The following is a 16,280-nucleotide window of genomic DNA, read 5'->3' as shown; positions in this document are numbered from 1 at the left end:
CTCGTGATCAGTGACTAGCCTCGTGACCAGACTCGTGATCAGTGACCAGCCTCGTGACCAGTGACCAGACTCGGGATCAGTGACCAGACTCGTGATCAGTGACCAGCCTCGTGACCAGTGACCAGACTCGTGACCAGTGACCAGACTCGTGACCAGTGACCAGACTCGTGACCAGCCTCGTGATCAGTGACCAGCCTCGTGACCAGTGACCAGCCTCGTGACCAGTGACCAGACTCATGACCAGTAACCAGCCTCGTGATCAGTGACCAGCCTTGTGATCGGTGACCAGACTCGTGATCGGTGACCAGCCTCGTGACCAGTGACCAGACTCGTGACCAGTGACCAGACTCGTGACCAGTGATCAGACTCGTGACCAGTGACCAGACTCGTGATCAGTGACCAGACTCGTGACCAGTGACCAGACTCGTGACCAGTGACCAGACTCGTGACCAGGGACCAGACTCATGACCAGGGACCAGTCTCAAGTCTCGTGACCAGTCTCGTGACCAGTCTTGTGACCAGTGACCAGCCTCGTGACCAGTGACCAGCCTCGTGACCAGTGACCAGCCTCGTGACCACGGACCAGACTCGTGACCACGGACCAGACTCGTGACCACGGACCAGACTTGTGACCAGGGACCAGACTTGTGACCAGGGACCAGACTTGTGATCGGTGACCAGACTTGTGATCGGTGACCAGTCTCCTGACCGGTGACCAGCCTCGTGACCAGTGACCAGTCTCGTGACTTGCTTGAGCCATTAAAGTCCCAACCATTTAGGGGAATCTTTTTTTTATGTTATACAAGGGATGTGGCACATACAGAGCCTAACCACCATTAATTCTTTGATAGTCTCGTGACCAGTGAGCAGTGATAGAGCAATATGAAAGTGCCCGGTTTTGAATTGGTTAAATATGTTTTAGGTGAAATCTCCTTCCTTTGTCTTTTATTGCAGAACTTTCTTTTCTGTTCAAGGACTACTGTAACAGGTCCTCTTTATTTCAGGTTATTTACTCCTGAGTTCTGACAACATGGCGCAATGCATTTGTATCTGTAGTGCTGTAAAGTGGCAGGCATATGCTTTTCTTAATTAAACGTTAATTACACTCAGCAGTACCCATATGGTTCATCAAGGACTTGAAAATTTAATCATGTTGAGGCGATAAAGAGAAGTCAATATGCAGAGATTGAGTAAAATGCTGCAATGCATAATATGACATGCACATCCCGAAATCAGATCAGCGGTAGGGGGTTTCTGATTGGCTGGTACGGTTTGAAGCTTTTCACACTGCACCCTTACTTTATGTATTACTGAACAACCATGAACGTTTCTGGTGCCACAGTGAAACTTTGAGAACCAACATGAACTTCCCTGCTGTATTCACTTCTATGACCTATTCCTAGCAACTATAAAACACACGGTCCAACAATGTTGCCAGTTTCTTGAGTCAGAGTCTTTGCATAGGCTACTCTCATAGTCCATCATTCTGTCAGACTCAGAGACCAGTAGCTATAGTAATAAAGAGGCTCCCACCAACCAGCAGAAAGGCTTACAAGCAGGTCACCTTGGCTGATGATGAAGGCTCACCCAAGGTTCGGGATCTAAGCACTAACTATTGTTCACCAGAGCTTCAGATGGTGGAGATGGTTTTGCTTCATGTTAACTCCAGGTCACAGTCCTCAGGATCGCCCAACCAGAAGGTGAGCAAGCTGTGGTCCAGCAGCAGATAAAGCAGGTAGGGAAACAGAGGCGTAGTCAGTAAACAAGCCTAAGGTCAGTAACAAGTGGTTGCATGTTGGGATCAAGCAGAAACGTGTCAGGAAACAAGATCAGTAACGAGTGGTAGTGGGGATACGGACAGCAGCAGGAGTGACAAGAGCGAGATATCGGTTGGAGAGAGCACAAAATTCTGCCAAACAGGAAGTGCAGAGGTGTGGCTTAAATAGGAAGTTCATGGGAGGAGCAAAAAGTTCAAGGTCCACCAGAAACAAGAAACAAGGTAAGATTATCCAAGGAATTAGCCAGGGAGCTGTCCAGCATTTCAAATGGCTCAGCAGGAAGAGTAACTGCCAGACACAGCAGAGGTCCTGGGTTCAGATCCTAACATTGTAGAATCCAGCCAAAGCTGGGGCACGCTGAGATTATCCTACCGCTAAATATCAGAGGACTTCATGGATTAGCTCCACCCACCTAATATTTCGCTATTACTGACAACCTCAGCACCTTACACTGCCAATCATGCAGGTTGAATATCTTGGGAACCCCAGTAGGGATATCTTAGAAGTTCCCAGCTCCGCCCACCTACCATTCAGCCATTACTGACAACCTCAGCACTTTACACTGCCAATCATGCAGGTTGAATATCTTGGGAACCCCAGTAGGAAGATCTTAGAAGTTCCCAGCATAGCCCACCTACCATTTTGCCAATAATGACAACTTCAGAACCTTAAACTGCCAATAATGCAGGTTGAATATCTTGGGAACCCCAGTAGGGAGATCTTAGAAGTTCCCAGCTCCGCCCACCTACCATTCAGCCATTACTGACAATCTCAGCCCCTTACACTGCCAATCACAGCCAACAAAAGTTTCCACCATACACAGAGAAAATGAGGAGAATTCTGTTTTTCGCTCATCGGCTAATATTTACATTACGCAATCCCGAAGGGAGCGGTAAAAATATTGTGTTGGCGGCGTCGGTTTAATTACCGCTACACAAAAAGCTGATGAATCAAGGAGCACGGCCGCACGGAGCGTTTCACGGGAGCGGAGTCAGAACGTATTTCAGATCTCTTCAATGGAACAAAGAGGCCCCTGTGGGGGGATTTAATGATTAAAGAGCTTTTTTTTTATATGTAAAATCTTGTTGCTGCGGTTTTCTATACCGCCAGTTGTACTTTATATATTATTCATGGCCGCGGCTACCTGCGGTTTATTTCTAGAACAAATTAGAGCTGAACGTGTGTTGTCAGTTTTATTTAGAGCCGGAAAGTGCAGACAATGAAAGAGGTGAGATGCATTAAAGGGTGGGAAACAAAATGAGGCGCAGTATAAAGACGGCGCAGGCAGAGGTGTAACTAGAACCTTCAGGGCCCCGGTGCAAGAAACCATGAAGGCCCCCCCAGACCCATGGTCGGGGCCCTTCCCTTCAAGCCTGGGGCTCTTCCCCCTGATCCTGGGGCCCTTTACTCTCGTTGTGGGGCCCTTTATTATGGTCCCTGCAGCAGGACCCTTGTACAAGTTCTGCAGTGGGCTCCTTTCCTGCCATCTTGGGGCCTCCCCATGGTGGTGGAATGTCAGGGCCCGGTCGCAAGTGTGACCTTTGCGACCCTGGAAGTTCACCGACTGGTGTCAGTAGTTTTTATTTTTTGGTATTTTAATTGTATTATTTTTTATTATTTTATCTTATTTTTTTACAATGTGACTGACTATGACTCTGTCCATTCAGAAAAGGAAGGAGCTGGTAAATTACATATTTACCGACCCCTTCCAGGTTCTCTATTGTGACACATCCCCTGCAGCAACCGGCAGGAGAGGGGAGGGAGGAAGCCGGAAATACAGTGGGGGGGACAAGGGGAGCACACAGGGGCCCAGAGACAGCAGAACACAAGTGAACTGGATAGGAGGAGTGGCGGGGGCAGCATACAGAGGAACCAATCTCCTCCATTTTCCTCCTGCAGCTACAGGAGGAAGAAGGACAGTGATTTCTCTACATGCTGCTCCGACCGCCCCTCCTATCCAGGTGTACAGGGGAGCCGCACAGGCCCCCTGGAGCATGGGGCCCGGTTGCAATTGCAACCCCTGTAGTTACCCCCCTGGGCGCAGGTAAAGCAGTACTGAACCCAAAACCAATTAATAGATGTGGGGGCTGCATTTGTTTTCTTTTTTTTTTCCCCCCTTCTTATTTGACCTGGTGATCTGGCCAGTAACACACCTCCTGTATTAGAGCAACCCCCACACTCTGGAGGAAGGAGCACAGGGAGGGCCACCTTTAGACAGCAGCATTGTCAGTCTGTGGGGGGAGGGGAGTGTGGATAGACCAGCAGATTTAGATACACTAACAAATTGAAGCCAAACTCCAGCTCACAGTTCAATCATAATCAATTACAGCAGTTTTTTTTTTCTTTTCCTTTTGGGATAAGAGCCGGTTCACATATGAGCGACCCGACTTTCAGTGGCGACCTGTGAAGTCGCGGTGCGCAGCTCGCACCGCGACCTCGGAGCGGCCGGCACGGACTTCATAACATTGAAGTCAATGCAGGTCGCTCCGGGTTGCCCCAAAGAAGTTCCGGACCCTTTTTCTAAGTCGGAGCGACTTGTGTCGCTCCTATTAGAATGGGTCCACAGCTTCTCTATGGCAGGCGACCTACAGCAACCTGTCAGGCGACCAGGTCGCCTCAGTGTGAACCGGCTCTCAAGGTTTTACATAAATGAAAAAAAAAAAAGATAATCATTGTAAGCACCCCTGCCAGTGTTATAATGGTTTGTCTCATCCATGTAAAAGGCTACATTCTGTGTTTTGTTTGTGAAAAACAACAGACTTGCTGGCCGGAGATGAAAATAGAAGAAAGAAAGCCTAAAAAAAAGAAAATGAATGCAGGCATCACACCTAACAATCGGTCAGCTGCAATGTAATAAATGTTTGCTTTTGGGTTTATACGGCTTTAATAAGTAGAGTAATAAACGACAAGCTCAAATAGGGAATATACAAATGGGATATTGAAAATAATGGTATCCACGTCCCAAATATTATGATAAAAGGAAAAGGGGGGGCCCCCCCTTTAATAAGTAGAGGAGGTGTTTGTATGAAGCCACATGACCTCTCTTCCTTATAATAGAGTCGGGTCGCTCTTTGTTGGGTTCCGACCATTTCATTCCAGTACAGATTTTCTACCCTGATGTCACTTACCTCGCAGGTGGCGTTCTTCAGGGGGGATGGGTAGAGCACGTTGGTCATTACAGAACTCTGCGACATCGGTGAGTCTCTGGTGTTCAGGAGGAGCACAGAATCTGTGTGACCAAGAAAAGAGAGGGGGGGGAGAGAAGAGAAGAGGAAAAAACAAACAGAGGAGGGAAAGGGAAAAAAGAGAGGGAAGGGGAGGAGAAAAAAAAAAGAGGAGAGGAAAAAAGAGAGGGGAGGAGAGGAGCGCAGAGGAGAAGAAAAAAGAGAGGAGAGAAAAAAAAACAGAGGAGGGAAGAGGAAAAAAAGAGAGAGGAGAGGAAAGAAAGAGGAGAGGAAAAAAGAGAGGAGAGGAAAAAAGAGGAGAGAAGAGGAAAAATAAAAGAGAGGAGAGGAAAGAGAGAGAAGAGAAAAAAGAGAGGAGAGGAGAGAAGTAGAAACAAGAGAGGAGAGAAGAGGAAAAAAGAGAGAGGAGAGGAAAAAGAGAGGAGAGAAGTGGAAAGGAGAGGAAAAAGAAAAGAGAGGTGAGGAAAAAAGAGGGGAGAGAAGAGGAAAAAGGGGAGAAGAGGAAAAAGGGGAGAAGAGGAAAAAGGGGAGGAGAGGAAAAAGGGGAGGAGAGGAAAAAGGGGAGGAGAGGAAAAGAGGAGGAGAGGAAAAGAGGAGAGGAGAGGGGAGGAAAAAAGGAGAAGAGATGAGAAAAGAGGGGATAAAAGAGAGAGGAGAGAACAGAAAAGAGATGGAGAGAACAGAAAAGAGGAGAGAAGAAGAGAAAAGAAAGAATAAGAGAAAAGAGGGAAGGAAAGAAGAAAGAAGAGAAGAGGAGAAAAGAGAGAATATGAGAAAAGAAATGAGAAGAGAGGAGAAGAGAAGAGAAAAGAGTTGAGAAGAGAGAGAAGAGGATAGAAAAGAGAAGAGGAGAAAAAGGGAGAAGAGGAGAAAAGAGAGAAGAGGAGAAAAGGGAGAAAATGGAGAAGAGGAGAGAAGAGGGGAGAACAGAGTGGAGGAGGAGATAAGAGAGAAGAGGAGAAAAAAGAGAAGAGGAGAAAAGGAAAAAGAGAGAGAAGAGGAAAGAAAAAGAAGAGGAGAGAAGAAGAAGAGAAGAGAGAAGAAGACAAGAAACAAGAGAGAGGAGAGAAGAGAGAGCAGGGGACAGAAGAGAAGAGGGGAAACAAGAGTGGAGAGAAGAGAGAGAAGGTGATAGAAGGTAGAAGAGGATAAACAAGAGAAGAGATAAGAGGAGAGGACAGAGACAAGAGAGAAGAGGAGAAAAGAGAGAGGAGGAGAAAAGGAAAAAGAGAGAGAAGAGTATAGAAAAGAGAAGAGAAGAGGACAAAAAACAAGAGAGAGGAGAGAAGAGAGAGCATGGAATAGAAGAGAGAAGAGAAGAAACAAGAGAGAGGAGAAAAGAGAGAGAAGAGATAAGAGGAGAGAACAAAGAGAAGAGGAGAAAAAAAGAGAAGAAGAGAGGAGAGAAAAGAAAAGAGAGAAGAGAGAAAATGTGATCTGATTATATCCGGAGAACACAATGCTGACACATACAAAATTTCATCAGATGATTCCTTTGATTCAGCATAAAATGTAGGAAGAGACCATATTATAAAAAAACAACCCATCCTGTAAAATAAGATGAATAATCCATGGCACCCAGCAGGCTCTGACTCCGACCTTCACTCTCTTACCGATCTACACTGAATTATCATCAACATCTGACACTTCCTAGTGTGTCAGATGCCTGCGTCCCCCACTGTGCACTATGGCTCCATCTGCTGGCCACTACATGTCTGCTGTGTCCCTGCAGAGCTATAGTGTAACATATTAGCCCCTATCGGGGATTTAGTTACATAGTTTGTCTGGTTGACACAAGTCCATCGAAATCAACAAATAGAAAAAAAAATCAATAAATAGAACAAACATCTGTATGCAGAACCATAGACACAGAGCTGATCCAGAGGAAGGCATAAAAAGTTGATGCTGGGCTTGCTAATTAGAAAGCCTGCCATGGTTTTAAAATACGGTAGAGTAGGGGAAGGCTGGAACCTTGGGCGGATTTTTGTTTTGTGTCCGCATCCCTATTGCAGATTTTCTCTAACTTCCTGCCTGGTGATCTGGCGGGACAGGAAGTGAGGACACATTTCTCAAAAGGAGCCCCCATGTAGCAGTAAAAACCCGGCAGGAGTTGTAATCCTTCCCAGCGCTATCCAAAACATAACCTGCTTCTCCTGGCACAGCGTATATATATATATATATATATATATATATATGTGGATGGGTCTCAATACTGTGGGCTGCCACATATTTCTGCCCATGGGGGCTCTGTGGTTGTGTGCTGAGAATGCGCTAATTGCGTGCTACCAGCACCCTGACCGAGCTGTCACCGTTCACATAGTCAGGATGAAAAAAGACACAAATCCATCAACCATACAATAAATAATTTAAAAAAATAAATAAATAAAATAAAATGAATAGGAAGCTGTCATATACTGATCCCTACACTCATGGTAAATCCAGAGTAATGTGAAAAAAAAAAAAAAGGACCCAACAATGCGTGGCCCAACCACCCACTTCCAATCGTAAAAGGTGACCGGGCGCTGTCAGTAAATCACAGCCATTCATCGAGGTCACATGATCAGGAATACTGCCACTGCCACCTGGCATTAAGATTCCCTTAACCCTATGGGCCTATACAGACCTGACAGCAGAGGGGGGGGGTTAATCAACCCCCTCCTCCAGTAATAGGCAACCCCTTCCCCACTCATGCGCCCCAACCATGTATCCTGGACTCCGCCCGCCCATCTGCAGGCCCGCTCTCCTCCCCTTCTTCTTGCTGACCCGGGAGCAATGTGTAAAATGTCACTTCCGGGTTCCCTGTAGAGCTCAGGGGGGAAAATCAAGGGCCTTTTGAACCCCTGATGTCTAACTAAAGATAACCTGTCACCAAAAAAAAAAAAAAAAAAAATCACATTTGGGACTTTACTTAGGTTTAAAAAAAAAAAACATTGTAAAAAATTAAAGTTACACCCAAGCACGTAAAAATTGGGCCACACCCCCACATACACGCACATTGGAACGTATCGAGGAGGGCGCCCACGCACTAATATGTTGATTGATAAACACGTTACATATCGTGAAAAGAAACAAAGAAACCGCGCTCTTACATCAAAAAATACATATCACCATAATGAATAAATAATAGCGAATAGACAAATAAATACATCTTCATTAAAATTATAAAAAATACATAAAAATTTAGAAGTCCATATATAATCCCGCACGTGAATAACGTCCTCAGTGAGTATAGGAAAGGTTCCCCTCCACCAGCATGCAGACACACTATACACTCACCAGACTTGATTGACCCCTATTACAGGGAGTCAAATTGCACATATGGGAAAATCCAAGATGTCATACATGAGGTCACAGGAATGATTTCAAACTGCTGCTGTCATCCATTTATGGATGACATTGACAGCAGCATCCATAGCGTATTCAAAGCTCCAGTGTTGCCATATAGAAAGGGAGAGGAAGAAACACTCTCATGGTGCAGTATAGAGAGGGAGAGGAAGAAACACTCTCATGGTGCAGTATATCAAATCATTTATTTAACCACTTGCCGACCAGCCATCGTCGATATACAGCGGCAGGTTCCCACGAATCGCCGTACCTATACGGCGGTTCGTGGGAGCGATCCTGGGGGCGGCGGGGAAACCAGCGGGGAAACCGATCCACAGAGCCAGTGACCGCGATTGCCGCTGGAAACCTGGCGATCGCTCCCCATGAAGAGAGAACGGCGGTCTGCTGTTGTAAAAACGGCACACCGCTGTTCTCTCAGGAATCAATACATAGCTCCTGTGTTCCTCCTATTTAGGAACACAGGTCCCTGTGTTGATTTCACAACTCATCCCCCCACAGTTAGAAAGCACCCCCTAGGCTCAGGTTTAACCCTTTGATCGCCCCTTGGTTAACCCCTTCCCTGCCAGTGTCATTATTACGGTAACAGTGCATATTTTTAGCACTGATTACTGTAGTAATGTCACTGGTCCCCCCAAAATTGTCAAAAATGTCAGTTAGGGGTCTGATCTGTCCGCCACAATGTCGCAATCCAGCTAAAAATCACAGATCGCCACCATTACTAGTGAAAAAATAAATAAAAATTACATAAATATTTTTCCCCTAGTTTGTAGATGTGATAACTTCTGCGCAAACCAATCAATATACACTTATTGGGATTTTTTTTACCAAAAATATGTAGCTGAATTCAAATTGGCCTAAAATGATAAAAAAAATTAGATTTTTTTTTTTTTTTATTGGGAATGTTATATAGCAGAAAGTGAAACATTTTTATTTTTTTTTTTTTCAAAATTGTCGCCCTTTTTTGTTTATAGCACAAAAAATAAAAGATCACACAGGTGATCAAATACCACCAAAAGAAAGCTCTATTTGTGGGGGGAAAAAGGACATCAATTTTATTTGGGTACAGCGTTGCACAACTCCTCAATTTTCCATTAAAGTAACGCAGTGCCGAATCGCAAATAATGGCCTGGTCATTAAGGGGGGAAATCTTCCAGTCCAGAAGTGGTTAAAAAAGAAAGTTGTATTGCACTTACATCAAAGAAGACAGGGATCAGCATGTATTGTATAGGAATCGCCGGTTTGCGCTCCACCTGCGCTCCAGCTAACAGAAAATGATTTTTCATAGACTAACAAAACGGCGTTGGGTGGTGTTTTAGGAAAGTCATTTCTGGTCAGCTGGAACGCAGGTGGAGCGCAAACCGGCGATTTCTATACAATACATGACGATCCCTGTCTTCTTTGATGTAAGTGCAATACAACCTACTTTTTTTAAATAAATGATTTGATTTACTGCACCATGAGAGTGTTTCTTCCTCTCCCTCTCTATACTGCACCATGAGAGTGTTTCTTCCTCTCCCTCTCTATAGAGCAATGCTGGAGCTTTGAATACGCTATTTATATACATATTAAATGGATGACAGCAGCAGTTTGAAATCATTCCTGTGACCTCATGTATGACATCTTGGATTTTCCCATATGCGCAATTTGACTCCCTGTAATAGGGGTCAATCAAGTCTGGTGAGTGTATAGTGTGTCTGCATGCTGGTGGAGGGAACCTTTCCTATACTCACTGAGGATGTTATTCTCGTGTGGGGTTATATAAGGACTTTACAATTTTTATGTATTTTTTATAATTTAGATGAAGATGTATTTATTTATTTGTTTATTTACTATGGTGATATGTATTTTATGATGTAAGAGCGTGGTTTCTTTGTTTCTTTTCACGATATGTAACATGTGTTTATCAATCAACATTTTCATGCGTGGGCACCCTCCTCGATGCAAGCATTTACGTTCCGATGTGCGTGTATGTGGGGCCCAATTTTTACGTGCTTGGGTGTAACTTTAATTTTTTACAATGTATTTATTTATTTTATTTTTTTTGCTCATTATTGTACTTTATGTTTTTTGGGTATTGATTTGCGCGGGTTTGGAACCTATTGGGTTCCTATATTTTCTTTTACATGTTACATATCGCTGCGCATGCCGGAGTGAGAGCAATAATTCTTGCAGCAGACCGCCTCCATAACACTAAACTGATAAACTATAGGGGGCTTTTATAGCGTCTAGAAAATATAGGGTACTGAGTAGGGATCGATCGATTATCGGCAAAGCCGATATATCGAGGGCCGATATGCACTTTCCCTGATATATCGGAATCGGCCCCTGAGGTCACCGATATTGCCGATATTTCAGGAAATTGCTTGTACCTGAGTGATGCCTGCAGCTAGAGGCATCACCCCGGTACCGGCGTCCATGGCCGAAGTTCGGCTGTTATTACAAGGAGCGGAAGGGGACGTCACACCCCCCCCCCCCCCCGCACGCACGCACAGCTCGCCCGGGTCTCCCGTCCCATGGCCGCCGAAGACCCGATCAAAGCCGCATTCGGCTCTGATCGGGTCTCCATGCAAAAACCCGGGTACTGGCGGTGCCAGATTTGAAAAAATGACAGCAAACTTGGCGTTTTGAATGCTTTTAAGTTCAGAAGACCCCCAGATCCCTCCACAAAAGTACCTGTCAAAAAAAAAACCAATTTTTTAAATGTACGGAAATATCGTCCAATATCGGCCGATACTGATATGCATTGGCCAAAATATCGGTATCAGCAACGAAAAAACGATATCGGTCGATCACTAGTACTGGAGCTTGTTGCCATTTCACAGGCGCACGCAAATTAAACGTTTTGACATTTCGGGTATCTACTTACTCGGTGCAACCTCTTCTTTTCTATTTTACCAAATTTGGTAATTTATCGCCTTTTTGTGCCCTAAAATCAACTTTAGTGTATTTTTTTTAATAAACTTTTGTGGTAATACCGTGCAACGTCACAAAATTGGAACTTCCACTATTTTATTCTCTAGATCAGCGGTCTTCAAACTACGGCCCTCCAGTTGTTCAGGAACTACAATTCCCATCATGCTTAGTCATGTCTGTGAATGTCAGGGTTTTACAATGCCTCATGGAATGTGTAATTCCGCAACAGCAGGAGGGCCATAGTTTGAGGATCCCTGCTCTTGGGTGTCTGCCTTCAGAAAATATATCATGTTTTGGGGGTTTTAGGCAATCTTCAGGCCTAGAGTAACGTGTGCAAGAAAACCCCCAAAAATCGTCTCTGGCAGCAAAAGGGTTAAAAGGGAGGGGTAAAATAAAGCGTTCATTTACAGAAAATATAAAAACATTGACACCAACAGGAAAAACTGTCCAATCATAAATCCCCTCATGTCCTATATTAGCCCCGGTTCACATATATGCGATGCGGGAACCCTGCGAATCCACTGCGTGTTCCCGCATCGCATTCAAATCACAGGCAGTTCACACCGCCATATGCGAATCGCTGGGGGTGTCAATAGAGAGTTAATGACACCCCCAGATCAGTTCGCATATCGCAGTGCGAACTGTCAGTTCAGACATGAATCGCATCGCATAGGTGTGAACACCCATGCAATTCTGCTCCAGACCTAAAAAAGGGTCCTGTGCGAGTTGTGTCCGAATCTGATGCAAATTCAGCCATACAATCTGTATGGCTGAATTCGCTTCGCACCGACATCGCATGTGATTTGCAGGGCAGTGCGCTCTGAATCACATCGCACTGATGTGAACTGGGACTCCCCATAATACACGAATCATTACCTTCCGAGTCCTCCAGATTCCCGATCCGCCATAGTGATGTGTGGGGGTCCAGCGTCCACCCGCAGCTGCCGTCTTCAAACATACAGTAAAATCCGGGGGGGAGGTTTCCTGCAGGTGACACATACAGAGAAAATGTGAGATATCTGCACTCCGGGGACACGTCTCATCATTGTATCCAATCCAGGAACTGAGAATGATACATTGTTACTGCCACACAGAACACAATCTGATCATAAAGGGCAAATCCATCCCATCGTTTGTAGTTTTGGATGGAGACTGAAGACTCATCATTGGTTGGGGGGGGGGGGAGGTTTCATCAGCCAATTAGTGACCTCATTAGGGGGATTTACCCAATGTCCTGTAGGGACCTAAAGTGATACTAAATGATACTTATTCTTCAATCATAATACAAATCCTGATGGAGTCTGCAAAAGACCAGAGACTGGGATGGAGATTTGTCTTCCAACAAGACAATGATCCAAAACATAAAGCAAAATCTACAATGGAATGGTTCACAAATAAACATATCCAGGTGTTAGAATGGCCAAGTCAATGTCCAGACCTGAATCCAATCGAGAATCTGTGGAAAGAAGTGAAAACTGCTGTTCACAAACGCTCTCCATCCAACCTCACTGAGCTCGAGCTGTTTTGCAAGGAGGAATGGGCAAAAATTTCAGTCTCTCGATGTGCAAAACTGATAGAGACATACCCCAAGTGACTTACAGCTGTAATCGCAGCAAAAGGTGGCGCTACAAAGTATTAACTTAAGGGGGCTGAATAATTTTGCACGCCCAATTTTTCAGTTTTTTATTTGTTAACAAAGTTTGAAAAATCCAATAAATTTCGTTCCACTTCATGATTGTGTCCCACTTGTTGTTGATTCTTCACAAAAAATTACAGTTTTATATCTTTATGTTTGAAGCCTGAAATGTGGCAAAAGGTCGAAAAGTTCAAGGGGGCCGAATACTTTCGCAAGGCACTGTATATATAAATATATATATATATATATATATACACCGGGTATTCTAAATTCCATAACGGTTCACCAATTTGTTACCAAACATAATGTCCACATTGCAAAATCTTCTTTCTATTTCTGCTCTGGTGACAACCCAAAATTTGGGATTTCCTTTCACTCTCAGTGACAGTGGTTAACAAGACAAATAAAGAGGGTGTGATACTGTATATATATATATATATATATTTATATTATATATTTTTTTCTCATATATTCTGAATAAAAAGAAAATGTTTGGTTTAGCTGATATTTAAAGATATTTAAAGTCCTTCTAATGCTTCTAGTTATTTTTTCCATCCTTCCCCCTCAGCTCCTGCAGACAGAGTAATAGTCTGTCAATCTAAACGGCTGCAGAGCATGCTAATCCCCTGGTAGGACTATGAAGGGTCAGCAGTATTAGGGTGAGAACTCTTTAGTGGTATTACTACAGAAAGAAGAGCGTTGTTAGCCTATCAAAGGAAATGTGAAGATTAGCCGGTATTAACTAAATTATGATCCTGGGGGGTACTTAGAATAACAATATTCCCAGTTCTATTGGTATAAGAAGAAGCTGACATCCAGGGCCACGATTAGAAAGCTTCCCTCATCATCCTAGGGTTGCTCTGCTGCACCATCATGTTTAGTGTGAACATCTCATGTCTTCCCTCTTCACCTCACTTCCCTTACCATGTCATCTAACGTCTCTTCCATTGTCCTCTATCTATCCCAATCTTCCTACACCTTCTATGATGTCATTCCATTCATCTTAAAGTGATTGTAAAGGATCACCTTAAAAAACAACCCATTCAGTTTAAAATAGAAATAAAAGGCAAAACATTTTTGTATAGATAAAAAAAAAAACAAAAAAACATTACAAACACCCTTTTCCCCCTTTTTTATAAGTGATCACATAACATTCCCTCTGTTCTCAGCTGCAGAAGAGCTGGGGGAGGAGAAGCAGCAGCACTCTGAGCTTCACAGTGAATGGCTGTGCAGCTGAGGGGTGTCAGGACAAGTCTGACCATTGGAAGAGAGTGGGCTGAGTTCCCAGCATAGCTAGAGATTTGACCACAGTGTGCTCTTTGGCTTAGTGTGGTCAGTTTTCAATAGGAAAGCAGAGGGGACTGGCAGGGACACCAGGGATTTCACATAGAGAACAGGATACTTTCTCATACCAGTACACGGTACAGCAGCCACATACTGTATCAGGAATATGAAGTGTTGGGGTAACAAACGCTTTACCCTTTCCATGGCTTCCCAAACTGATCCTCCTACTTCCCACCATCATGTTCCTGCCTCATATTAGTCTTTAAAGCTTGTGACAAAGCCCCGTTGACTCTATGTACTTATCTCTCTCCAGCATAAAGTACCCAGATCCCTACTCTGTACTCCCAGCACTACAGATCATACTCCACAAGGTGCAGCATATAGATGTCATAACCTCCTTGCACTAGAATCAGTGTCAGCAATAACCTTCAGCATTGGTATCAAGGCCAGCAATAGTTCCCTTTAGGTGTCAGGGCCAGCAATATGTCTTAGTGAGGGCCAGCAATAACTTTTTAATCAAGTGTCAGGGCCAGCAATAAGTCCCAGTAAGTGCCAGGGCCAGCAATAAGTACCAGCATGTGTCAATGCCAGCAATAGGTCCCAGCAAGTGTCAGTGCCAGCAATAAGTCCCAGCAAGTGTCAGGGCCAGCAACAAGTCCCAGCAAGTGTGAGGGCCAGCAATAAGTCCCAGCAAGTGTCAGGGCCAGCAATAAGTCCCAGCATGTGTCAAGGCCAGCGATAGGTCCCAGCAAGTGTCAGGGCCAGCAATAAGTCCCAGCATGTGTCAAGGCCAGCGATAGGTCCCAGCAAGTGTCAGGGCCAGCAATAAGTCCCAGCATGTGTCAAGGCCAGCGATAGGTCCCAGCAAGTGTCAGGGCCAGCAAAAAGTCCCAGCATGTGTCAAGGCCAGCGATAGGTCCCAGCAAGTGTCAGGGCCAGCAATACGTCCCAGCAAGTGTCAGGGCCAGCAATAAGTCCCAGCATGTGTCAAGGCCAGCGATAGGTCCCAGCAAGTGTCAGGGCCAGCAATATGTCCCAGCAAGTGTTAGGGCCAGCAATAAGTCACAGCAAATGTCAGGGCCAGCAATAAGTTTAAGCAAGTTTCAGGGCCAGCAATCACTCCCATTATGTGTCAGAGCCAGCAATAGGTCCCAGCAAGTGTCAGGGATAGAAATAAGTCCCAGCAAGTGTCAGGGCCAGCAATAAGTTCCAGCAAATATCAGGGCCAGCAATAAGTCCCAGCAAGTGTCAGGACCAGCAACAAGTCCCAGCATGTGTCAGGACCAGCAATAAGTCCCAGCAAGTGTGAGGGCCAGCAATAAGTCCCAGCAAGTGTGAGGGCCAGCAATAAGTCCCAGCAAGTGTGAGGGCCAGCAACAAGTCCCAGCAAGTGTCAGGGCCAGCAATAAGTCCCAGCAAGTGTCAGGGCCAGCAATAAGTCCCAGCAAATGTCAGAGCCAACAATAAGTCCCAGCAAGTGTTAGGGCCAGAAATGAGTTCCAGCATGTGTCAGGGCTTAGCAAGGCAAAAAACAAAAAAAACAGCATGTGCCAGGGCCAGCAAAAAGTCCTAGACAGTGTCAGGGCCAGCAACAAAACATTACAATGGGGATCTGGGGTGCCCTTCTTGTCCAAGATGTACCAGTTCAGCCCGCCTTGTAGTGGCTTGATCAATCTGGACAGAAAACATCAGGACAAATCGAAAATCCTTCTTCAGGGGCAGAGAGGGGTATGTCATGTGCTGTACATTTGTAAGAATAACATAGCATTAAATGCAGGGTAAAATCACAAATGTATCAGGATGCCAAATGCTTGTTCGCCCAGCGGGGGTTCGAGGCACGAGGTGTCTCTGGCTGACTTGATAGCTGAACCTCCTCTCACATATTGGACACATGGAGGCCCCAGCGTGTGTAGTGGTCCGTGAGGCGCCTCGTTCCTTGAAGTGTTTGGCAGCCTGATACATGTGTAATTTTAACCTGCGTTCAATGCTATGCTATTCTTATCAATATACAGCACATGGCGTACTCCTTTCTTCCCCCCCGAAGAAGGAAACTTCCAAAACGCGTCGGTTTTGTCCTGATGTTTGCTGTCCAAATTGATCAAGCAGCTACTAGGTGGACTTTACCACTTCTGGACTGGA

General features: G+C 45.0%; 1 protein-coding gene across 2 annotated transcripts in view; it reads right to left on the bottom strand.

The window, feature by feature from the left end:
• The window catches only part of LOC309549185 (ALK tyrosine kinase receptor-like), a 1,241,121-nt gene that overhangs the window by 249,850 nt on the left and 974,991 nt on the right, over positions 1-16,280 (bottom strand). For both annotated transcript variants that reach the window (XM_082249296.1, XM_082249297.1), the window contains 2 exons: positions 12,098-12,205; positions 4,907-5,007 (listed from right to left, as the gene is read on the bottom strand). In XM_082249296.1, the coding sequence (XP_082105422.1) occupies positions 4,907-5,007; positions 12,098-12,205 (209 nt within the window). The remainder of the gene's footprint in view (positions 1-4,906; positions 5,008-12,097; positions 12,206-16,280) is intronic.

This window comes from Pelophylax lessonae (assembly GCF_965119305.1).
Source record: "Pelophylax lessonae genome assembly, chromosome: 3".
In the NCBI taxonomy this organism is placed as follows: Eukaryota; Metazoa; Chordata; class Amphibia; order Anura; family Ranidae; genus Pelophylax; species Pelophylax lessonae.
The sequence above is the reverse complement of the archived record's forward strand: the minus strand, read 5'-3'. Positions and strand labels throughout refer to the sequence as shown.